At 48.9% G+C, this 23,648-nt stretch overlaps 1 protein-coding gene across 1 annotated transcript; it reads right to left on the reverse strand.

The window, feature by feature from the left end:
- Nucleotides 1-789: 789 nt before the first annotated feature.
- On the reverse strand, nucleotides 790-23,223 carry Erbb3 (erb-b2 receptor tyrosine kinase 3). The gene is made up of 29 exons (XM_085843285.1): nucleotides 23,189-23,223; nucleotides 22,746-23,014; nucleotides 19,481-19,632; nucleotides 18,322-18,508; nucleotides 17,629-17,754; nucleotides 16,957-17,022; nucleotides 16,686-16,804; nucleotides 16,437-16,578; nucleotides 15,322-15,435; nucleotides 15,096-15,216; nucleotides 12,499-12,572; nucleotides 12,011-12,101; nucleotides 11,391-11,596; nucleotides 11,107-11,239; nucleotides 10,217-10,307; nucleotides 9,873-10,027; nucleotides 9,005-9,058; nucleotides 7,588-7,723; nucleotides 6,656-6,775; nucleotides 6,413-6,511; nucleotides 5,997-6,182; nucleotides 5,672-5,827; nucleotides 5,366-5,441; nucleotides 4,895-5,041; nucleotides 4,696-4,793; nucleotides 4,410-4,598; nucleotides 4,143-4,214; nucleotides 3,293-3,593; nucleotides 790-3,154 (listed from the first exon to the last, which is right to left on the reverse strand). The coding sequence occupies exons 2-29, from the start codon at nucleotides 22,825-22,827 to the stop codon at nucleotides 2,628-2,630; spliced, it is 4,020 nt and encodes a 1,339-aa protein (XP_085699411.1). The 5' UTR covers nucleotides 22,828-23,014; nucleotides 23,189-23,223; the 3' UTR covers nucleotides 790-2,627.
- Between the last annotated feature and the right edge of the window lie 425 nt (nucleotides 23,224-23,648).

The following is a 23,648-nucleotide window of genomic DNA, read 5'->3' on the forward strand; positions in this document are numbered from 1 at the left end:
GGTCTACAGAGTGAGTTCCAGGACATCCAGGGCTATACGGAGAAACCCTGTCTCGAAAAACCAAAAAAAAAAAAAAAAAAAAAAAAAAAAGAGTTCTGCATCATTTCAATACCCCACCTGTGTAGGAAAAAATAAAAACAACCCTAGGCTTGCTTGAGCTTTTTCATTTTCTCTCAACAATACGGGGATACGGGGCTTAGGGTTTTGTTTCTAATTGTTTACACTTTTGCTCCTTTGTACGGATCCCCAGTAAAAACCCTTTAGTAGAAAGGACTAGACATGCAAAGCCGGGCAGTGGTGTTGCACGCCTTTAAGCCCAGCATTTGAGAGGCAGAAGTAGGCGGATTTCTGAGTTCGAGGCCAGCCTGGTCTACAGAGTGAGTTCCAGGACAGCCAGGGCTACACAGAGAAACCCTGTCTCGAAAAAAAACAAAAAAAGACTAGAATGCAAACAGGGTCTGGAGAAATGGTTTAACTGTTATAACCTGGTATCCTTGCAGAGGGAAGGGAGTTCCCAGCACATGCCAAGCACATTACAGTCACCTGTAACTCTTAGCACTGTGTAGTTGCCCTCTGTGGGCATTGCACTCACGTGCACATAACATCATTCCCAAACTCCCACTCTCTCACATACCCGTAATTAAAATCTTAGAACAAATCAAGCTTGGTTACATTACTTGTGACAGAATGTCAGAAGCAGAGAAAGCCACCCATTGTTAAGAAGCAAAGAAAAGGGATGGTCATGTGCACTTTTCACTTGACAGGAATCCACAAAAACAAACAACAAAAAAAACTCTGACATTTTTATTTAGACACGTATAAAAACAAAACAAAACAAAATCTTTAATGGTACAAGAAGACATTCCCCCCAGTTCCCATCCAGGAAGACTTGAGGTCTGAAGATGGATCCTCTTTCTATCCCACCAGAAGTTTATCATTATTGGTTGAGAAGAGCTCACAAAATAGGAGTCTTGGAACCTTTGCGAATTGGCTTGTAATGAGTGTGTATCTGCAACAATGGCCTACAGCTTACACAAAAATGTCTAGTTACTTGTCCTGTGTCATCTCCACTCCTTCCTGAGATGAGAGGCCTGGGTGCCGGAGGAAAACGTGGCTGGGCTGGCGGCATTTGCTTGATTCAGTGCACCAACAAACGGAGTCTGGTAGCTCACACATGTAGCCAAAGCCTTTGAGAGGTGAAGATGGGATTGCTGTGTGTGGAGTTCAAGGCCCTCCTGGGCTACACAGTTGCAGGCCAGTCGCCAGACCCGGTTTTACACACACTTTATAGTAAAATCACAGGCATAGGAATTGGGAGGATTTCGAATCCTGGACTTGTGGCTTTGCTTCTTCAAGGCTCAATCCCCCATTTTCTGAGGTTTTGCTGTCCACAGTTTTAGTAACCTGTGACCAACTGTCATCTGAACATGCTGAGTGACGAGTTCCTGAAATAAATAATCCCTACAGTTTACATAGTACCCATTCTGAGTAGCACGATGAAATCACAGCCGGCCTCTCCTGTTCCACTTGGTAGATGAATCATCTCTGCCTGGTGCACCCACACTGAATAACCTATTTGCTCTTGAGCCAACTTTATTACCTGCCTGGTTATTAGATTGACTGACAGATATCATAGTACTTGTGCTCAAAGACCCTCATTTTACCTAAAAATGGGCCCAAAGGGCAAGTCATGCTATTAATTCAAACGTGTCAAAGAAATGTTTTTTTGTTTGAGAAAAGGTGGAAGTTCTTGACTTCACGTGGGGGGAGGGGTGGTGTTGTAATGTCTATAGTAACAAATCCATTAAATTAGAAAAATAGAAAAATCAGTACAACCTCTGCTGTGACATCTCAAACTAAAAAGAACAATAAGTTCTTAGTTAAGATGGAAAAGTCAATAATCATAGAATTCAGTTTTGTATACTGAATATTTAAAAAAATATTAAAAATATTAAAAGAAAAAAAAATCCTACTGGATTCAGTACTATTCAAAGATTCCGGGACCTGTTGGCTATCTTGGAACACTCAGAAAGATTCCATATTGGTGAAACAGGATCAGTTCTACCTCACAAAACTGGAAAGATTATAACTGAGACAATGTAGGCGGGGCTCAGTGTGAGGATGCCTGGCTCACAGTACATGTTCAGTTCGTAGTCACTGGTACCTACTCCTAACTTCACTCCTCAAAGCTCTGAGCTTCTCAATCTTCCTCTGGGATTAAAAGTCTCATAAACAAAAGTCTTACTTTTCTCTTTCATCTCCCCTTCTTTAGAGTCTGATGGGGAAGAAAGGCAAAGTTTAAGAGTCTAATCCCAATGAGTAAGAGCCTGAGAGAAAGGGTCTGGAGAGTAATCCTTCATATCTCCAGGGAGTCTCCCTGAGGAACGGGATTGGGGAGGGAGTTACACAGGGAAACTTCTCTTTCCTAAGCTTGGGAAGAGAAGAGAGTGCACAGCCGGCTATGTATCGCAAAAAGTTTGTGAGGATATGTTGACAAATCTCCAAGAACTAGATGGCATTGTTGGAGAAATGGAGGTGGGACCGCAGAGAGAGGGGTGAGGAAGGGCTACCCTCAAAGAGGCACTAGCTGCCATCAAATGTTCCCCAAGAGTCTCAAGGAGCCGAGGTTAAATTCTCTGGGCGTTAGCCTTAGGGAAAAGCCTGCTATGCCAGTAATCGGGGTTGTCAAAGGCGGAGTCAGTGGCTTCTAAACTACGCAGAGTTTTGAGGCGGGCATAACGAACATGGGGGGCTTGATGTCCAGGCCCCTGGAAAGCTCGCATCTCCTCATACCCTTGTTCAGCTGCTGGGCAGGCCCCCATAGCTGCGTAATCCCCTCCGGAACCGCCTGCACCACGCCTGCGGTTCATGTATTCATAGTCCTCATCTGGAGTCGTGCCAGCAGAGGGCACGATGGCCATGGGATGAAGTGGGCAACTCTGCGTACTGCCCAGAGAAGCACTGAGGTCTGAACCCACATCCATGTACTCATAGCCCAGCTCTTCCAGGGAACCAGGCCTGGGGGGCCGAGCCGGGCTACCCCTCCTCTTCCGGTTCATGTATTCATACTCCTCATCCTCATCTTCCTCTTCGGTACCCAGCACAGAACTGAGACCTACTGACGAAAGGGTGCCTTCCCGGGAAGAGGATGTGCCTAGGGTTGAGAGAAACTCTTAAGTATATATAGAACTTAATAGAAATAACCAGAAGGAATGGGAGTGAGCAAGTTATCAGAGAAGATTAAAAAAAAAAAATTAGAAGATTTGAGGGTAACCCTGGAAGTGACAGGTACCTCTGAGGTGCGTATCTGGCATGACATAACCATTGCCATCCTCTTCCTCTAACCCTGGTGGGGAGAGCGGGGTGACGGGAGTAAGCAGGCTGTGTCGCTGCGAATGGTAGGCACTGTCCCCACGTGGCCGTGGGCTCCGGCTCCGGCTTCGGCTCCTACACACTGATACTCTCTCTTGGAGTTCAGCCTCAGAGCCCGTCACATGGCCCTCTGATGACTCTGACGTTAGACGCCCCCGTGGGATCGGGTGCAGAGAGATGGGACGGGAGAACTGTTCGCGACCCCCCAAAGCCGCAGAATCCTACGGTGGAAAAGTCACAGGAAGCAATACAAGGATTATGCAGACTGTATAAATATACAGACTCAGAGGGAGGCTCAGTTGCTCGGGAAGGGCCTTCTCTGTTGCAGGATGCTGATTAAACCTTAAAGATTTGACACGTCTCCATATTTCTTTTTCTCTTCTTTTCTTTTTTTCTTTTTTTTTTTTTTTTAGTGCAGAATGGAGTTTATTCAGGGCATGGGGAGGAAAGTTGAGGGAGTAGAGGCAGAGAAAGGCAGAGAGAGAGAGAGAGAGAGAAGAGGAGTAGAGTAGTAGAGGAGAGAGAGCAGGGAGGAGAATGGAGAGAGAGAGTATAAGGAGTAAGAGGAGGGGCTGAAGAGATGGCTTAGCAGTTAAGAGCACTGACTGCTCTTCCAGAGGTCCTGAGTTCAAATCCCAGCAATCACATGGTGGCTCACAACCACCTGTAATGAGATCTGACGCCCTCTTCTGGTGTGTCTGAAGACAGCTACAGTGGACTTAGATATAATAATAAACCTTTGGGCTGGAGCGAGCGCCAGCACATCTTACCAGACAAGCCTCCCCGAGGTTGCTCTGGTTCATGGGCATGTATCCAGATGAAGGACTTAAAAGACTCTGGCTCTAGGATGGGAAAGGAAAGGAAAGTGTTAAAATGAAGGAAGAAATCTATTCTTAGTGTGCAGACTGATGAGTGGTGATTCTTAGTGCTCACGGGGTGTGTGTGTGTGTGTGTGTGTGTGTGTGTGTGTGTATGTGTGTGTGTGGTGTGTGGTGTGTCCACATAGCAGAATCTTGTGCGGTTAGAAGATATCTTACCCCACGTGGCCGGGTAAGCGTTCCTGTAGGCAAGCTGAGGGCAGAACCCAGTGTGGTCGCCAGGCCCTCCTCTTCTACCTCCACGTCTAGGTCGAGGTCCAGGTCTGGCTCCAGCTCTGCATCCTGCAACTCTTTGGTGCTCAGAGCAGAGGGCTCTGCCGCAGGAGGTATTCCAGGCCCACTCGCTCTCTACAGGAGTAGAAATCCATTAAGGTGGGTTCTAGTTCTCTAGTTCTCACTACGTCCTTTCCCTAAATGACTCTGACACCCTCTAGCCCTTACTCACCTTGATGACCAGATACCTTGGTGGGTCCCGGGCCATCCTGGTAAACTCATTGGCCAGTTCTTTAAAGGTTGGGCGAATGTTCTCATCAATCATCCAACCTGGGGAGAGATGTAGGAGGTTGAGCCAGGGGAGAGAACAGAGCCGTGGAAGAGAAAGGAGGGAGTCAGTTAGAAAAGGCTAGGGTCAGAAGACAACTCACACTTGACCATGACCATGTAGACGTCAATGGTGCAGATCTGGGGTTGTGCTAACCGCTCTCCCTTCTCCAGTAGGTCTGGTATTTCAGCCAGTCGTAGCCCTGCGTAGGGCTCTGCCCCGAAGGTCATCAACTCCCAAACGGTTACACCTGATACAGGAAGAAATTAAGTAATAATTATGAAAAATAGATACAGGCACAAAGGAAAGGGAGGGTTTGGCCTCCCTTTAATACAAGGATTGTAAGGGCATATAGTTTTTTTGTTTTTTCCGAGATAGGGTTTCTCTGTATAGTCCTGGCTGTCCTGGAACTCACTTTGTAGACCAGGCTGGCCTCGAACTCAGAAATCCACCTGCCTCTGCCTCCCAAGTGCTGGGATTAAAGGCGTGCGCCACCACCGCCCGGCTGGCATATAGTTCTTAAGAGGAGACACAAAAGGGGGACCTGAGCTGGTGATGACATAGGGGTGCTTACCGTAACTCCAGACATCACTCTGGTGTGTGTATTTCCCAAAGTGGATACTCTCAAGGGCCATCCATTTAATTGGCGTCTGAAGATTAAAGATGAAGGTGCTACCCATTAATTTTCACCTATTTTCTTAAAATTCCAAGTTCTCTATCACCCATTCCCCCCCTGATCCCCCAAACTTAAATTTTCTGTCATTCTCAGCTCCCTCTCCTTGAATCTCCAGGACTCATTTACTTATCTCCGAAAGAGCCCCTTGACTGCTCTGTATTCCACGATCACGCCACCCGACCACTCCAGCCCTTGTCACCTCACCTTGGCCTCACTGTGTAGTAACTGCTTGTCATCTGGCGGCAGCAGGTCAGCCACACCAAAATCTGCCACCTGGACCTGACTCGGTGACTTGAGCATCACATTCCTGAGCGCGAGGTCCCTATGCACCATGCTGTGTTCCTCCAGGTAATACATACCCTAGAGGAGGAGGTGGTCTCAGGGTTGGGGAAGTCGGCCACTGAGCAATAGCAGCTGGCCACACCCTGAAGACAGCACTCATGACCTCAAACCCTTAATCCTCCTACCTCGACACCGACCTTCCCCAGCTAAGCTGTTGCTATCAAAGGCCCCCCCTGACTCCCCTCACCTTGGCAATTTGTACTCCCCAGTTGAGCAGCAGTTGTGGTCCCAGTGTCTCACGGTGCTGTCTTACGTGATCAAGGAGAGAGCCCAGAGGCAAGTACTGAGTGACAAGCTGCAGAGATGACCCTGGGCACAGTCCCAGCAGCCGTACAATGTGGGCATGGTCCAGGCTGCCGACGGCCAGCATGTGCTGCAAAATATAAGAGGTGTTAGCCAGGAAGTAACGGGTTTGCATACACTCCACAAAAGCACACCCAATCCAGAGGTCCCCTAACACTCATGCCTAAGATGGATCTAAAACACTATTTGCCAACACAAGATCATATGCCTACATGCCCGGAGCCAACACTGCCTCTCTCATTATGGCATCCACTTAATTGGAGTCTGAAGATTACAGATGAAGTCCCTTCTTTAACTTACATCAGTCACAGCCTGAAAACTCTGCCGCCCACTCTTGTCCTCGATGACTTTAATGCAGACTGGAATCTTGATGGATTCACCCTCGGGAATCCAAATCCCCTGGAAAGTTTGGGGTGGATGGATGGAGGGGGGGGAGGTTTAAAAAAAAAATCACTCTTTTCAGACAGTCTTCTGCCAAAATCTTTCTCCCATTTTCCCTGGCATCTTGTTCCCACTTCTCTAGACTTCCCAGGAGTCACTCACCTTGTGTACAGTTCCAAAGACACCAGAGCCAAGCACCTTAAGTTTCCTCAGCTCTGTCTCTTTGAAGATTCTAGCCAAGACTTTGTTTGCCTTCTCGCTTGGGTCCAGAGGCTCGATGCTCTGAGGGGTAGATAGGAAGGAGTTATTCGTAAAAGCCCACTCCCACAAGCCTAGTCCCCCCTATTGCCTCTGCACCAAGGGCAGCAGAGCTCAGAGCCCAGGGTAAGAAGAGAAGCCCTTAGTCTTGGGAAGCTTCATAATTTCACTGAGGAACAATAGACCCTTCAGGAACTGTAGGATTGAGGAAGCTGTGCTGATGAGAAGGGTCAAGAGGATGGGTTTCCCTTTGAGTAGGAGGAGGGAGCCGAGGAGATATGGTGGTACCCCCACCTCGAAGACTTTTCATACAAGGTTGGTTCTGGTTTTCTATCCCTCTGTCCTCTAAGATGAGGACTTGCTGTGTAGATCAGACTTGTCTTGAACTCAGGGAAATCTTTCCTGCCTTGGCTGAGTGTCAGAATTACTGCCCTGGACCAAAACGCTTAAGCTTTCAAGCTTTTTAAACTTGCACATACCACTATACCCATCACCTTGGAAGGATGAATGTTATTGTATCTAAGATACATAAACTGAGCCACAGAGAAGGAAAGCAGTTTCTTCAGCATTGTGGCAAAAGGTAAAAACAAGATGAACATCTTCCCACTTCTTGGACTGGAGTGTACACATATGTGCACTGTACATCCCTTTTGCTAGGACTGAACCTGGGTCCTTGTCCATGTTAGGCAAGCATTCTGAGCTGTATCCATAGCTCTATACCATCCCCTTAAAGAGAGTGACCATATTTCCTGAGAAAGAGAACTAAGGCTCATCGATTTTCTCTGGGAGCAGATTGTAAAGGATGTCTCCCAAAGTTAAGCTAGATAAATACTCACCTCACCCCGCTCCAAGTAGCGTCTCATAGCCCTTTTATTCTGAATCCTGCGTCCACGCCAATAGAGAAAAGAGCATCCCAGAATCAGGAAGATCACAGCCAGTCCTACTGTCACCGCTATGACCAGGTGTGGTTTGCTGTAGGATACAGAAAAGGCCAGCATCCTGGGTTTACAGTGGCTTCACAAAGGTCATTTATTTGGTGTATATGTGAGTTAGCATTCATCTCTATTAATGCCCACGAGCACTGAAGGAATCAACCCAGATACAGGGCTTGCCCCCTTTTAAGCCAGTGTAAGTTAATCTAGGAAGAGAATTCGAGAAGCCAGGACTCTTGAGTCCAGGGATGGTGGACTATATATATATAAAAGGTAAGAATGGCTCCAGTGGACAGTCCCATACCCACGTGCATACCGGTGACACTAAATGGACCCAGGGTGTTATTAATAACAACAATGAAAAGGAGGACAGGAAATTAGGAAGGGAAAGAGCATGAGGGTAATCTGGAAGGAGATAAAGGTGGATTGATATGATCAAAAGATATCACATAACTGTATTACATTTCAAAAGAATAAATAACAAATATTATTTAAAGTAAGGGGGTGGGGTGGGGTGGGGCTGAAGATATGGTTCAGCAGTTCAGAGCTCCTAAAGAGGATCCAGGTTTGGTTCCCTGAACCCACATGGTGGCTCAGAACTATCCTAACTCTAGATCCTAGGGAACACAGTGCCCTCTGCTGGTCTCCCTGAGCACGGGCACACATAGTGCACATACAAACATTCATCAATTCATACATATAAAGTAAAACAGATAACTTTTTAAAGGTAGGCATAGTGCTACATGCCTTTAATCCTGGTATTTGGGACACAGAAGCAGGAGGATGTCTGTGAGTTATCAGACACCCTGGCATACACGGCAAGTTTCATGCCAGGCAGGACTATATAGAGACACCATGTTACAAAACCAAAATAAACAAAAATGTAAAAAATAATTTTTTATGGTTTTTTTTTTTCAAGACAGGGGTTTCTCTTTGTAGCCCTGATTGTTCCTTGAACTCAGAGATCTGCCTGCCTCTGTCTCCTGAGGACTGAGTTCAAAGGTGTGCACCACCACCACCAGGCTAAAAATGAAAACTTCAAAGGGCAGAGTGGGCCACTGGAGAGAGACTCAGTGCTTAAGAGCACTGGCTGTTCTTGTGGAGGACCCATGTTCAATTCCCAACACGTATATAATGGCTCATAGATTCATAACTCCAGTTCCAAGATATCTCATGCCCTCTTCTGGCCTCCAAAGGGACCAGGCAAGCAAGTGGTGCAGAGACTTAAATATAATTTAAAAGGCAGAACAAATAACATCGCTCTTTCCCCGACCTTTCTCCCAAACATTCCTGAACCCAACACTCTCCAAGCCGATCTTACCTCATCAATACCTCTGCTTGGCCTAAACAGTCTTGTAGTTCTGGTCCCTTACACCTAGAAAAGAAAATCACCTTCTTAGACAGTAAGTAGACAACAGAGGATTGGGCCAACAAGACGGCTTAGCAGGTGAATATACTTGCAGCCAAGCCTGAGTTTGATCCCTGGGAACCGTGTAAGGGAAGGAGAGAATGAACTTCCACAAGCTGTCATTTGATCTCCACATACACACCATAGCACGCGTGCATGCATGCACACACAGTTCCCACATTCACAATAAAGAAAAGTGATTAGAAGAAAAAAGTTTTAAAGGCAATAGAGACTCAAGTTGGGCTGGAGAGATGGCCCAGTGGTTAAGAGCACCGACTGCTCTTCTGAAGGTCCTGAGTTCAAATCCCAGCAACCACATGGTGGCTCACAACCACCCGTAATGAGATCTGACGCCCTCTTCTGGTGCATCTGAAGACAGCTACAGTGTACTTAGATATAATAATAAATAAATTAAAAAAAAAAAGAAAGAGACTGAAGTCTAAGAACCTCCATATATAAAAGCTTGTTTGAGAACGAACCTACTGTGGCATCTCATCCTGAAGCCTCAAACCAGAGGGGACTCCGCCCTTCTATCCTTCCTGATAGTTTCAGCCTCCATATCTGGCTCACTAGTGAGCCTCTCCTGAACAAAACTCCTGTGCTAATGCTATCCCAGCTTCTCCTAAGTATGGTGTACTCCCGTGCTGAGTTTCCCTGCCTCCCGTCCTTTATAGCTGGACGTGAGTCTTAAGTCGTCAACCTGTCTTCTTGCTGCTCCACACCCTGAATCTGGGTTCCCAACCTCTCCCTCGCCTCTCCTCTCTTTCATCCCGTCACTGACCCTTGGGTGCAGTTCTCGTGGCAGGGCCGGCACTCATTCTGAGCATCTGGATATTTGTAGATTGGACCTTTGGCACCTAGGATTCCATGGGGGCAGCTGTTCACACAGTGGGGCCCATCACGAAAATGGGCGCATCGAGCACAAGCGTCGGAGCCCTGAGTAGAAAGAGGAAGATCTTTGAGAATGAGATGTCAGGGTTAATTCCAGTCCTCCCAGTAAGGGTCAGCCCCAATCCCTCAGCATCCTCCATGTACAAACTCCGGGGCTATCTGACTCCTCTGGGCTGACCTGGAAATTTGGTCATTTCCCTATCTCCCTTACAGATCCCAGAGCTGCAACTATACCGAGCCATTGCACGTGCTGGTGCCCTCCATGGGCTGGCATTCTGGATGGCAGGAGAAGCAATGAGCCTCATGAACAAACTCTCGGGGTTCCCTGTAATGGGGGACACAGGGAGGAATCACTTCTGCCCTTTATCCCCTTAACCTGCAACAAAGACCTTCTACTTCATGCCCACCAAGACACCAGCAGGAAGCTGTCTACAAAGTCAGGTGCGGTGGCTTACATCTGTAGTCCCAGTACTCTAGAGGCTAAGGAAGAAAGATGTCCCTGAGTTCTATTTAAAAACAAAAGCAAGCAGGCAAGCCAGCAAACAAGAAAGCAAGCGAGGGCCAGGTATGGTGGCACACACCTTTAATCTCAGCACTCAGGAGGCAGAAGCAGGAAGAACTCCTTGAGTCCTGTCTGGTATACATATCAAGCTCTAGGTTAGGACCACATGATCCTGTCTGTCTGTCTGTCTGTCTCTGTCTCTCTGTTGCTCTCTCAAAGGCACATGCACATGTAAAAGACATAGGCAAGCCAGATATGGTGGCTCATAGCTGTAATCCTAGCATTTAAAAGGTTAAGGCAAAAGGATTACAAGGTGAGTAGGCTGGAGGGAGGGGTAGGAGAAGGAGGGGAGGGAAATAAAGAGGGAGAGGGAGGGAAAGGGAGAAAGAAAGGGCTGGAGAGGTGGCTCAGCACTTAACACCAACTGCTTTTCCAGAGGTCCTGAGTTCAATTCCCAGCAACCACATGGTGGCTCACAACCATTTGTCAGGGGATCCGATGCCCTTCTCTGGTGTGCCTGAAGACAGCTACAGTGTACTCACACGCATTAAATAAATAACCTGAACTGCTCTACCCATCCTCGGGCCTCACTCCCACCCTCGTGGCCTTCTCCCCACCGTACCCTTGCAGAACATTGCAGTGAGTCACACAGACACCTTCCCGGCTGTAGTTTCGACAAGACAAGCACTGACCAGGGCCTGGGCCCCAGCATCCCCCAGAGGAGCACAGTGGATCACACACTTTGCCCTCTGCCACTGGAAAAGAACAGACACATTAGGAAGGCTCTGAGGGTGCCCAGGAAGCCTTCTGAATGCTTCTTCCTTATAGCCTCCACCCTCATTCCTACTCCTACTTTCCAGATCCTCTCACTGCCTGGACCCCTGTCCTCCCTCCCCTTCCTCTCACCGCATTCTCCCAGAGGCCGGTTGTACTTGATGTCAAGTCTCTCCTCTGCGGGCCCCCTCAGCAGTCTGGTCCAGTTCAGAGAGTGGTGGTAACAAAGTTGCTGATTGGCACTTATGTAGACACGCCCAGCACTAATTTCCTTCAGGGACCGGAAGCCCAGAGACGTGACATTCAAGTTCTTCATGATCAACAAGGAGAAGCCCCGGCTGGAATAAGGAGTCAGAATTAAAAGACAAACCACAAAGGGTTAATTAAACATACGGGGGTGGGGGTGGGAGGGTCTTTCACACAACAAATCTGTTCCAGGTTAAGTTAGACCCATGGAGAGGGAATTGCCGCTTATGGCAGGTTGGTTTTTTGAAACAGGTGTTGGTGTATTGTTGAGGCAGGTCCAGAACTCTCTACCTAGCCCTAACTGGTGATCCTCCTGTCCGTGTTGGAATTAACCACATTTGGGATTACTCTGACTTTGCCCACCCCCCCCCCCCCCCACACACACACTGCCTCCCATGCTAGCAGACTTTTAGGGCCTGTTGGTTGAGAAATACCCTGTATATCATAACAAGAGGCTTACCTCACTGGCTAGGGATGCTACCACCACCACCAAGCCCGGTACTCACTTGTAGAGGCTTCTGCCCCCGATGGTCGTCAGATTGGAAAAAACACTGAAGTTGTGCATGTGAGGGGGCCAGGACTGGATGTTTAGGTAGCCTGAGGGTTTGGGGAGAGGTGTATAAGCAGAGAGTCTTTCCCCGCTACATCAGGTTCTCAAGTAACCTGCCTCACTGTGCTCTGGAATGAGACTTTTCTTTTTTCTTTCCTTTTTTTTTTTTTAAGTTTTTATCTATTTTATACATATGAGTGCTCTACCTGCATGTATGCCTACATGCCAGAAGAGGACATCAGGTTCCATTATACACAGTTGTGACCCACCATGTGGTTGCTGGGAATTGAACTCAGGACCTCTGGAAGAGCAGACAGAACTCTTAACCACTGAGCTATCTTTCAAGCCCCACAAGTGTGACTTTTCTTAAGTGGTTTAACTGTAAGGTGTGCCTGTGTGTGCCACCTGCTCCTTCCAGCAGGAAAGCCTGTCCTCTTCCCTCACCTGTAATCTCCCGGACTGTCCTGAAAACATTGAGCTTTTCCGGGTCCAGTGCAGGGATCTTGTGCCAGGGGTCACTAAGGGAACAGTAAAAACTTGTCAATAAAGGAGAGATATGACTCAGTGGTAATAACACACCACACCTCGAAACACGGTTTCTAGATATCAATGTTTTCCCCAGTGCTAGGGATCAAATCCAGGGCCTTGTGCATGCTAAGCCAGCTGCTTTACTATAGAACACAGCCTCTTCTCCTGAGTCTGTCTTCACCTAAAGAAAACAGAACTCCTTGGAGAAATGCTGGTGGTGGGGGAAACAAATACACAGAGGCCCAGATCATCTTATACCAAAAAGAAAAGGAATACTCAAAAGCCGACACAGCCAGTGTCGTTGCTTGCCATGCAAGCCTGACAACCCCCCACGGTGGCTCACAACTGTCTGCAGCTCCAGCTTCAAAGACTGGGACACCCTTTTTTGTCTCAGGCACCAGACATGCACATGGTACACAGACATATATGCAGACAAGCCATCCCTGTACATAAAACAAAGTAGGGCAGAGGTGATAGTGCACACCTGTGATCCCAGCACTAATACTTGAAAGGCCAAGCAAGAGTGGCAAGACCAAGGCTAGCCTGGGCTACATGTGAAGATATTATTTAATTAAAAAAATGAAAACAGAGATAAGGGGTGTGTGTATAAAAAGGAAAAATGAGAGATGATGAAAACAAACAACAAACAAACAATGTATCTGGGCACAGCAGCACTTGGCTGTAATTCCAGCACTCGGGAGGCAGAGGCAGGTGGATTTCTGAGTTTGAGGCCAGCCTGGACTACAGAGCAAGCTCCAAGTCAGCCAGGGCTACAGAGAAACCTCATTATGAAGAAGAACAACAACAAAAATAAATAAAAATTAAATAAAAGCATTTATATTATGCTAATAATAGGGGAATCTGGGTAAAGTGTGTATGGAGAATGTCATTTTTACAATTTAAGCGCTACTCTAAAGTTATATCTACATAAAAAAATTAAAAGAGGTGGTCAGCAAGATGGTTCAGCAGAAATCAGGCATGGTGGCCTTTAATCCTAGCACTCGGGAGGCAGAGGCAGGTGGATTTCTGAGTTTGAGGCCAGCCTGGACTACAGAGCAAGCTCCAAGTCAGCCAGGGCTACAGAGAAACCTCATTATGAAGAAGAACAACAACAAAAATAAATAAAAATTAAATAAAAGCATTTATATTATGCTAATAATAGGGGAATCTGGGTAAAGTGTGTATGGAGAATGTCATTTTTACAATTTAAGCGCTACTCTAAAGTTATATCTACATAAAAAAATTAAAAGAGGTGGTCAGCAAGATGGTTCAGCAGAAATCAGGCATGGTGGCCTTTAATCCTAGCACTCGGGAGGCAGAGGCAGGTGGATTTCTGAGTTCGAGGCCAGCCTGGTCTACAGAGTGAGTTCCAGGACAGTCAGGGCTATACAGAGAAACCCTGTCTCGAAAAAACAAAACAAAAACAAAACAAAACAAAAGAGCTGGTTCAGCAGACAGAGTTGATTCAGCAGAGCCTGAGGATCTGGGTTTAATCCCAGGCTCCACAGGGTACAAGTAAAAACCAGACTTCCAAAAACTGACTTCTGAATCCCATACTCGCTGTGGTACATGCATGCCCATACATGCACGCATTCACGCACACATGCACACACACACACAGGTCTACATACACACATACATACATACATACATATATATACATTCAAGTCTACATACACAAACAAACAAAACTAGAAAAAAATTAAAAGAGGATCTGGAAAGATGTCTCATCAGCTAAGAACACTGGCTGCTCTTGCAGAGGGCTAGGGTTTGACTCATCCATCTGTAACTTTAGTTCCAGGAGATTCAACAGCCTCTTCAGATTTCTGTGGGTGCCAGGTAAACACATGTTGCAGAGACATGTGTATGTAGGCAGGTACATAAAATTTTTAAAAAGTAAAAAATTATGCAAAATACACAATGGTTTTTATTATTTTCAGTCCTTGTTATGTGCAGGTGCCCACTGATGCTGGATACATTGTCACAGACTGTGACTAGATACTGTGGCTGGATACATTGTCACAGACTGTGACACAGACTGTGACAATGTATCCAGCCGTACATGGTCTTAACCATTGACCTGTTTCTCCAGCCTCCTTTTATTTAAATTTAAGGAGGAACTTCTTAAAAGCTTTAGGTAACAAACACTGTCCCTGAACCTTGTCACTTCTCAGGGTAAGACTGGGCTGCTTAGAGATGTCCATGAGGGAAGCAAGCTCCACCTGGAAAGTGGAGTCATACATTCTCTCAGGCCCTTTATACCCCCTAAGACATCCTGACTTACATTTCTATATTGGTTTGGTTGGTTTTTGTTTCTCAAGACAGGGAGCCCCAGCTGTCCTGGAACTCCCACTGTAGACCAGCCTGGCTTCAAACTCACAGAGATCCACCTGCCTCTGCCTCCTGAGCTGTGATTTACATTTCTAGTCATGCATGTGGAGATTTAAGCCATTGAAATGAACCATGTGGTGGATAGGGCTGTGGATTTCGGGTGGAAAAGCAGAATCTCTAACCCATTGAGGCCAGTGATGAGGAAGTCCAGGTTGCCCAGGATCTTGGTACAGTTCACGAACCCATCGATATTGCTAGAGTCCACGGTCTGGTAGCGGCTTCCAGAGCCCGTCCCCTCACAGGCTGCAAACACAGAACAGTCTCAGTGCTGGGTTCTGAGTCACCTCATAGAATAATCTGGGTGTAAGTTCTCCCCAGTTCCCGCCTCTTCACCTCCCACCACTTTACCTTTTGGGCACAGCCCTCTGCAAGGCTCACACATCTTGAGTCCATTCTTATCTACTTCCATCTTGTCAGCAGGACAAGCCCTGACACAAAATGTCTGATCCACCACAAAGTTATCTAGGAAAGAGAAGAACACCATTAGAAGTGAGTAATAGCCAACTACGGAGACCCCTCCTCTGCTCCCCTGCCCCTTCCACTCTGCCCTGAGATTCGTCCCACCTATAACCTAGGGTTCCTTAGATATGTCCTACAGATTAGACAGTCTCTTTATTCTTAAGATGGCCTCAAGCCCTTTTTTTAAAACAAAGAAATGAAAAAGATTTAAGGGGCTGGAGTGATGGCTCAGCAGTTAAGAGCACTGACTGCTCTTCCAGAGGACCCAGGTTCAAACCCCAGTACCCAAATGACAGCACAGACCTATCACAAGGTCTAACAACCTCACAAAGGCATAATACATGCAGACAAAACACCAATACACAATAAATAAAAATAAATAAAATTTTTAAAAAAGATTGGTTTTTATCTAAAAGAGAAAAATATTTACTATTTATTTTATGTGTATATATTGCTATCTATCTGTCTGTCTATCTATCTATCACATTTGTGCCTGGTACTCAAGGAGTCCAGAATAGGTGTGAGATCCCCTAGAACTAGCTATTATATTATAGGCTATTATATATAGCCATATAGGCTGTATATGGGTGCTAAGAACTGAATTCTTTGGAAGGGCAGCAATTGGTCTCAAACTCTTCATGTAGCTAAGGATGACCTTGGATCCTCCTGTCTCTACCTCAGAGTGCTGGGATTCCAGTACACTATTTCACCCAGTGTATGTAGTATTGGAGTTATCAAGCCTAGGGTTTCAGGCACACTACTAAGCAAGCACTGTCAACCAAGGTGCAGCTCCAGGCCTCTTCACTCTTTGTTGTGACCCCTCCCAGAAGTCTGGGGGCAGGGTGCACTGAGAGAGATGTGTCACTCACTAGGTGAGGTCACATAATCACATCTAGGTTCCCCCAATTAATACCTAACTTAATCCCTTTAGCATCCCCAACTTTTTTGTGTGGAATCTATGGTTGTCCATCACCCACCCCCATCCCCGCCTCCCCGACACTTACGGGGACAACTGGCAACACAGACTCCTCCGTACTGATACTTGATATGGGGGTTGGGCTCAAGCTGGAACGTTAGCTTGTTGTACACAAGGGGCGCTGGACACCTGGGCACACAGGCCCCACTGTCATTGAAGTGTCGGCAGGCCTGGGAATGTAAAAGACTCCTAGAATTTATATTTTCTATAGCCCCCTTCTCCTCCCCAAAGCTCATAACCTCGTATCAGAGCACAAGCTGATGACACCATTACATACAAAGCAATCTGTGTCCTGGGGTCCAGAGCAGCCACCTGCACATTCATCGTGGCAGCACTGGTTAGGATTGGGCCCGAAGCAGCGACCGTTACACTGAGGGGCACAGATGGTCTTGGTCACTACGGAAAGAGAGAACACATGTTGTTCAGGGATAAATTCAGAGGCCACCGTCGCTCATTCCGAGCGTTCGGACAGACACAGGCAGGACTGCATAGGTAATGGGTATGGGGCGGCGTAAGCTCTAACTTTTTAGAAGAAAATTCAAACCCACATATCTGGCAGTCTTCTGGTCCAGGCCCCCAGCATCGCCCCTTGCAGACCTCGTGACAGGGTGGACCTGATTGGGAAGCGAGAGGACACACAGGACCATCAGAACTGAGTGAGAAAGGTTTGCTCGAATCCACAGGGTATGATGTCAGCACACAGGAACCTCAATCCCAGGAAGCCCTGGGCTGTGTCCCTCCCTGCCCTTGGAGAGCAGGGCTGGGCTCAAATGAACCTGACAACAAGGGGCGGAGCTACTCCTCCACACTACCCACTGGGCAGCTGAAGAGGAGGGACTGGGGCAGATGCCAATCTCAGTCCAGTGCCATCCCAGGAACCTGGTTCCTTCCAGACAAGCTGATTCTGTGCCTGAGTGGAAAGGAGCAGTAGACTAGCTCAGGGCAGCTGGGAGATATTATATTGGCAAGACCAACAGGGGAGCTAATCCAAAGATCTGACTTCCCTCCTTAACACCCAAGACATCTTTTGCCTCTTTTCCTGATACACTGGTTTGGGCTCCAGGAGACTGACCCAGTCTCTCCTGGCTGGCAGGCTCTTGGGTCAAGGATGTGAGGTGACTGGGGAAGGTGGGTTCAGATGAGGGAATGCAGTAGGAGTGTGAAAGGAATCGCTCGGGTTTTCTGGGGCAAGGTGAGCTGCCTCGATCACATCCACTTACAGTTCCCCCCGTTGTTCTTCACCACTATTTCAGCATCTGGAACCCTCACGATGTCCCTCCAGTCAATTGTATCCATGTGGCAAAGTTTGTCATTCTTCTCAATGTAAACGCCCCCTAACAGAATCTCTGTGGTGGGAAGAGAGATGACAGGCTGAAGACTGCAGCACAACTCCCCTTCCACACCTTCCTACCAATCCAAAAAAAACCACTCAGCTCTAGGTGGTCCAATCAGATTCAAGCTTCAAGAAAAGAGGAGGAGTCAGGCCAAAGAAACTCCAGCCTCTTCAGACACCTGTGTAGATCCGGTTTAGCCAGTGGGGGAGGGCAGGACATCCTGATTCACTCCCCTAGGCCTGAGTGTTTTCTAAGCAACTGGGACAGGGAGAGCAGAGAGTGCCCAGACTGTGTTTAACCCCTACATTCTTCAGCTGGTTGGGACACAGGTAAGATTCCAGGGAAGAAGTGTTATCAATAGATCCAATTCCCAGTTCAACCCCGCCATCACCTGGAGCAGGTGGCCCAGCTCTCCCTGGGACCCTCTGCTGCTTAAAGAGTAGTGGACTTTTAGACCACCAAGGTAGTGAGCACCCAGGAAAATGAACTTAGAGTGAGCAGTTTTGGGTCATCACCAAGGAGGTACCTGTTGGCAAGAAGGCTCAGGGGCAAGACCAGAAAGGATCATCAGAAACTAACCAGTAAGCTGAGTGAACCGGAGCTGGCGCAGAGCATGGCTGGAGTTGGTGTTGTAGTTCAACATGACAAAGATGGCGAACTTCCCATCGTAGACCTGGGTTCCCCGGACCACTCGGAGGTTAGGTAAGGGCAGTACAGAGAATTCATTCATGGCCACCAGGACATAGCCTGTCACTTCTCGTATCCACTGTGACAGAGCAGACCACAGACATGAAAAAAACAACAGGGTCTCAGGCCTCTGTAACTATTTTTTTTTTTTTTTTTTTTTTTGAGACAGGGTTTCTCTGTGTAGCTCTGGCTATCCTGGAACTCACTCTGTAGACCAGGCTGGCCTGGAACTCAGAAATCCACCTGCCTCTGCCTCCCAAATGCTGGGATTAAAGGCATGTGTCACCACTGCCTGGCCTCTTTAACTATTTATTTATTTATTTATTTAGGTTTTTTTGAGACCTGGTTTCTCGCTGTCTGTAAACCAGGCTAGTCACAGACTCACAGAGATCTGCCTGTCTCTGCCTCCCGAGTGCTGGGATCAAAGGCATACGCCATCACATGAGGACCTTAATGTTTGGTAAATGCTCTCTACCAGTATACCACAGTTGCCCCCTGACTCCAGCCCTGTGTCCAGCCTCCCTGAATTTCCTTTCTCTTCACTCCCGACCCCCATACTGCACACTGATTCTAGGACCTCACGTATGTTCTGCAAGCACCTGACCACTAAGCTATAACCCCAGCTCTGAATTCCTTTCCTGATTTGTAGGGAGCATGCTGTCACAATACTGTGCCACTTGGGTGAGCAAAAACAAGCCACAGAAATGAGGACAGATCTACATTTCCTATTTCTTCTCGGAGTCATAATGGAAGGAAGGGTGAGGAGTCCCTTCCTCACCTCTCCAGGTGACTCTGGGTCCTCTGGTAGCTTATTGATTGACAGAACGCCACCTGCCCTGTCCCTTTCTGGTGGCCGGCTTTCACATAACCCTGGTTACAGGACCAGGACACCCATCCCCACCCCCACCCCCCATTACAGTCACTGTTTCCCTAGGTTTGAGCCTTAAGAACTACTAAGTCTTAGGAATGCCAACTGCAGCAAAAGATGGTCCCCAGAAAGGAAAAGCCTTCTCTATGGGAAGTGTAGGAGAGACCAAGCGGGGACACTCACTTGCAGGAAGGAAAGATCAGCATTGTGTCCCGTAAGCACAATCTCCAGGTTACCCATGACCACCTCACACTTCTCATAGAGTTTGTACAGGGTCTGGTACTGGTTGTCAGCATCACCGGTCACACTCAGCCCGTTTAGAGTCCCAGGACATACTGTGAAAGTGGAGGCGAGACAGATAGGTAAGCTAGATGTCCCTTCCATGAGTGCCTCTCAGTTGCCCACAGTTAAACCTGCCCACACAGCCTCCAAGAGCCTCCTTGCTTTTCACAATTTGGAAAGGTGAAATGTGAACTTTTCCTCGCCGGAGTGGGAGTGTCCACTGTGCCTCCTTTGGGCACTGATTTGGGCACTGAGGGGTTAATACAGAGGGAAGACATGCTGGACTTTCCCTCTCGCTGGAAAGGACACTCTTTAGGCAGGGAACATTTACCCTCTCCTCCTCAACGGAGGCACTTACTTCTCTGCCCCCATCCTGCCTCTCTCTAGGCCCTGGAATAAACATCTCTTTGGGGCTAGCACACAGCCCCTATTGTGTCTACAGAGGGTGGGATGGGGGCAGAGGGTGGGGGCAGTGCCTGGGGCCACAGTTCAGCCCACAATGAAGCAATTCTATCCAGGAGGAGGGGGCTGCCCCACCCTGCCTCAGACACCCCATCCTTAGCAGCACCCCCCTCTCACCCTGGAGCTTTGGGCTCAGAAAAGTGACCTCACTGGAGGGAGAAACCCTGGTAGTGGGGTGGGGAGGTGGGGTCAATGGGAGCTTTGTCTTTAAAGCTGGATGATAAGGAACTGGTGGCCTCCCCCCTCCTAAACTCTGGTTTCCCTTCTCACTCCCTTCCCCTAAGCCAGCATGCTCCAGCTCCCCCGGCAGCAGGCATCCCTCTGCAGTCCCGAAGTACTTTTCACCAAACAGAGAGGTCTGGAGAGAAGCAGAACAGAGCCTCCACTCCCAAGCCTTCTTCCCAATTTCATTGCCAGGATTCTTTAAAGAGACTGCTAACATGGCAGTGTTCCCCCCAGTAGACACTCCAGGGGAGAGAGCCCAGAAGAGAGGCCAGTACAGTACATTTCAGTTCTTGGGCTTTCACTTTCCTCCCTGGAGCTCTAAGTATCTTTCCTCTGGCGCAGTAAGAGCACGTGGGGAGGGTGGGGGTAAGGGGTACACCACCAACCACCTGTTCTAACCACCCTTCCCTGAGGCGGGGCAGAAGGCAGAGAGCGAGTCAGAGGCCTCAGCTTCTCCTGTTAGATCCATGTCTGGTCTGACCCCTTCTTCTAGATCCTCTTCCTTATCCTTTCTCCATATGATGGAAGGAGTGGGCCAGTTCCAGCAAGGAGGCATAAACAAGCTAGACTCTCCCAGAGAAATCTGGGAGCTCCAGGGTCCTTGGGGTGAAATAAACGACTGGGAAGGTTAGTCATTTCTGGAAGCGCCCCACCCCTGTCCCCTTCCCGGCAGGACACCCCTCTTCCAAGTTAAGGTGCCAACCCTTCTCCTCAGATAGGGGAGGAGCTAAGATATCTGAATAGGGAAATGATGTGTACCTGTGCATGCATACTGGCACACAGTTACTCTGGTGCAGAAATATATATTGTTTGCCCCTGGGGCCCCGAGTTGGGAAGTTTTACAAGTGGCCAGTCCATCCCACCTGCCCACAATGCCTTGCACACTTTGTGTCTTGTGCTTTGCAAGGCCCTACAGGTCTGTCTCGGTTACCTGCCACCCTGAGGGTAAAGTCCACATTTCACAAACAGGGGCAAAGGGCCTGGGTAGGACGGGAGTATAAACAACTACCCAGGAGGAACCAGGCAACTTGGGGTTCACAGGAAGCAGCGAGAACTGCGGGTGGGTGTGGGATGGACCACACTCACAGAGGAGCAAAGGCTCAAAGTCAGAACCTTTCTCTGTGGAGAGCATTGACTGTGCAGACCAAGAACCTCCAGCCTCAGAAGCCCCAGCCACACACACAAGGGGACAAAGGGGCTATACAAGGCTTGAGACAGGGCCGGATGCCCAGAGGCTCAGAATGGAGATAAAGGATAGAGAACTAAACATGCCTGCTCCCTGCCTCTTGAGGAGGGTAGTAGGAATCCCGGACTCTTGGGTTGGTGGGGGCACAGTGAGATGGGACAGTGATCCAGTCACTCCCCTGGCCCCTCCTACTCCAGTCTCCAGACCACCCCCTCCACCAGCTGGGAGTGTTCACATCTCAAGATCCCAGGGGCTAAATTTAGGCCCAGCAACTGTGGGGGAAGCACAGGTGGTTTCTCCCACTCCCACTCTGGGGAAGGGGCAATGACTGTGCCAACCCCAAACTGAGATCTGGGGGTCTGGGGAGGGGGCAAGATCAACAGGACTCTAATGATACCAACTCTAGTGCTCTTCAGGTGTCCATAGTCCCAGAGACATGGAACGGGCTCAGATGGCACTGAATGGGGGAAGGGCAGAAGTTGGGTCTAGGAGCCAGTTCACAGAGTAGAATGTTCAGAAGGTGGGAGAGGTGGCCTTAGATTGGAGAGAGAAAGAGGTCTGATTGTCCTTTCCCCCAGAGCTCCAGCTTAGGGTATATAACCTGGAAATAGTGTAGTATGTAATAGATGCCCAACATGTTCATTGAATTGACCTGGGTCTTGATAAAGAGAAGTTGGTTAAGTTGGGGACCGGTTTATCTTATGGGAAAGCAGGCAGTCAGCCTCTGTGAGACCTCTCACTGATGTCACCTGGACTTGGCCCTCAGGTTAATCTCAGCCTTCTCAGGACAGCCCCACTCACGGAAGAGGAGGTGCCATTCTTGTTTTCCAACATCAGAAAACAACAACTTCCAACCCTTGCATAGCCCCGCCCTGTCGGCAAAACAACGAAACTGGGGGTTGTTGAAACCTGGGATGGGGTGGGGGCCAGGGAACCTGAGAGCAAACGGAGACCCTTTCAAGCCAAAGCTCCTTACGTTTACAGAAGGGTCCCTGCCCACCCTCCTCCTAAGACTCTCAAGTGTGAACCACTGTTGGGCACCAACCAGATCAGAATAAAACCAATTAGAGGGTCAGCGACGCCCTGGGAAGAAGGGTAGGCATACAGGAATGCAGTCCCTGACCAGCCCACTCCAAGAACTGAGGCACATGATCCCCTCCTTGGTGGTCCGAGCAGACCCTGTATCGCACCCCCCAGTTCAAAGCGTCAGAACCCAAACTCCTTGCCCAAGGTCTGCTTGCGCTCAGATTGCGCCCCCAGCTTCCAGACTGCTGGGGCTCCCGCGCGGCTTACCTGCCTGAGAATTACCCATCTCGGAACCCCGGGCCAGGCTGAGAAGGAAGCCCAGCACCTGCAGAGTCCCAATCGCACTCATGATTCCAGCGGAGGGTGAAGGGAGCCCAGCCGAGTCTGGCCCGGGGCCCCCAAGATTAGGAGGACATCCAGGCGACAGCCACCTGAACAGCCAGCGAATAGGTGGCCGCGGCGGCAGCGGAGGCTGCAAACTGCAACCGGAGCCGTAGTCGGAGTCCGGGAGCCGGACGGCAGGGGAGGGTGTCTGTCTGGGAGGGAGGGAGGAAGGGAGGGAGGGAGGGAGTGAAGGGGGAAAGGGGTGAGTCACGGCCGCGCCCCCTCCCGTGCGAGGCTGGAGTCCTAATGGTTGTGGCCCGAGACACCCGCCCAAGCGTGCCCCGCCAGCCCACAGCTTGGCCAAGAGGGTCAAGGAGGGGTCTCACTCCAGCAATTTCCCCCGGTGATGGTTAAGAGGAGATCAAGATTCCAAACGTCCCCAGGCCGGGGAAAGGTAGTGAACGCGCGTAGGGAGAGCACTCCGAAGCCCAGCCCCCAGAAAGCTGGCCTCGCCCATTAACCAAATCACTCAACTCCCCTAGCCGGTTGGATCACTTGAGGGATTTTTTTTTTTTCTTTCGGAGTGTGAGTATTTCTATTTTTTCGAGTGGGAGGTTGTTTTTCAGCCTAGCGTTCATGCCACCTCAGTTTCCCCGGGACGCAAAGCCCCGTAACTCATGTACCCAGCTCGGGAACCCGAGCCCCGGAGGCTGCGTGAAATCGCACTGTCTCCGGCCGCTTCCTCCTGCAGACCCGGCGCCGGCTCGGCCTCTCGGGGGGATTTGCCTGAGGGGCGGGGGCGGTTTCCAGCCTGGGAACAGACCCCGGAGTCCGCCTTCCCACTTC

Source organism: Mus caroli, unplaced genomic scaffold, assembly GCF_978045245.1.
Source record: "Mus caroli unplaced genomic scaffold, Mus_caroli_1 scaffold_9, whole genome shotgun sequence".
Taxonomy (NCBI): Eukaryota; Metazoa; Chordata; class Mammalia; order Rodentia; family Muridae; genus Mus; species Mus caroli.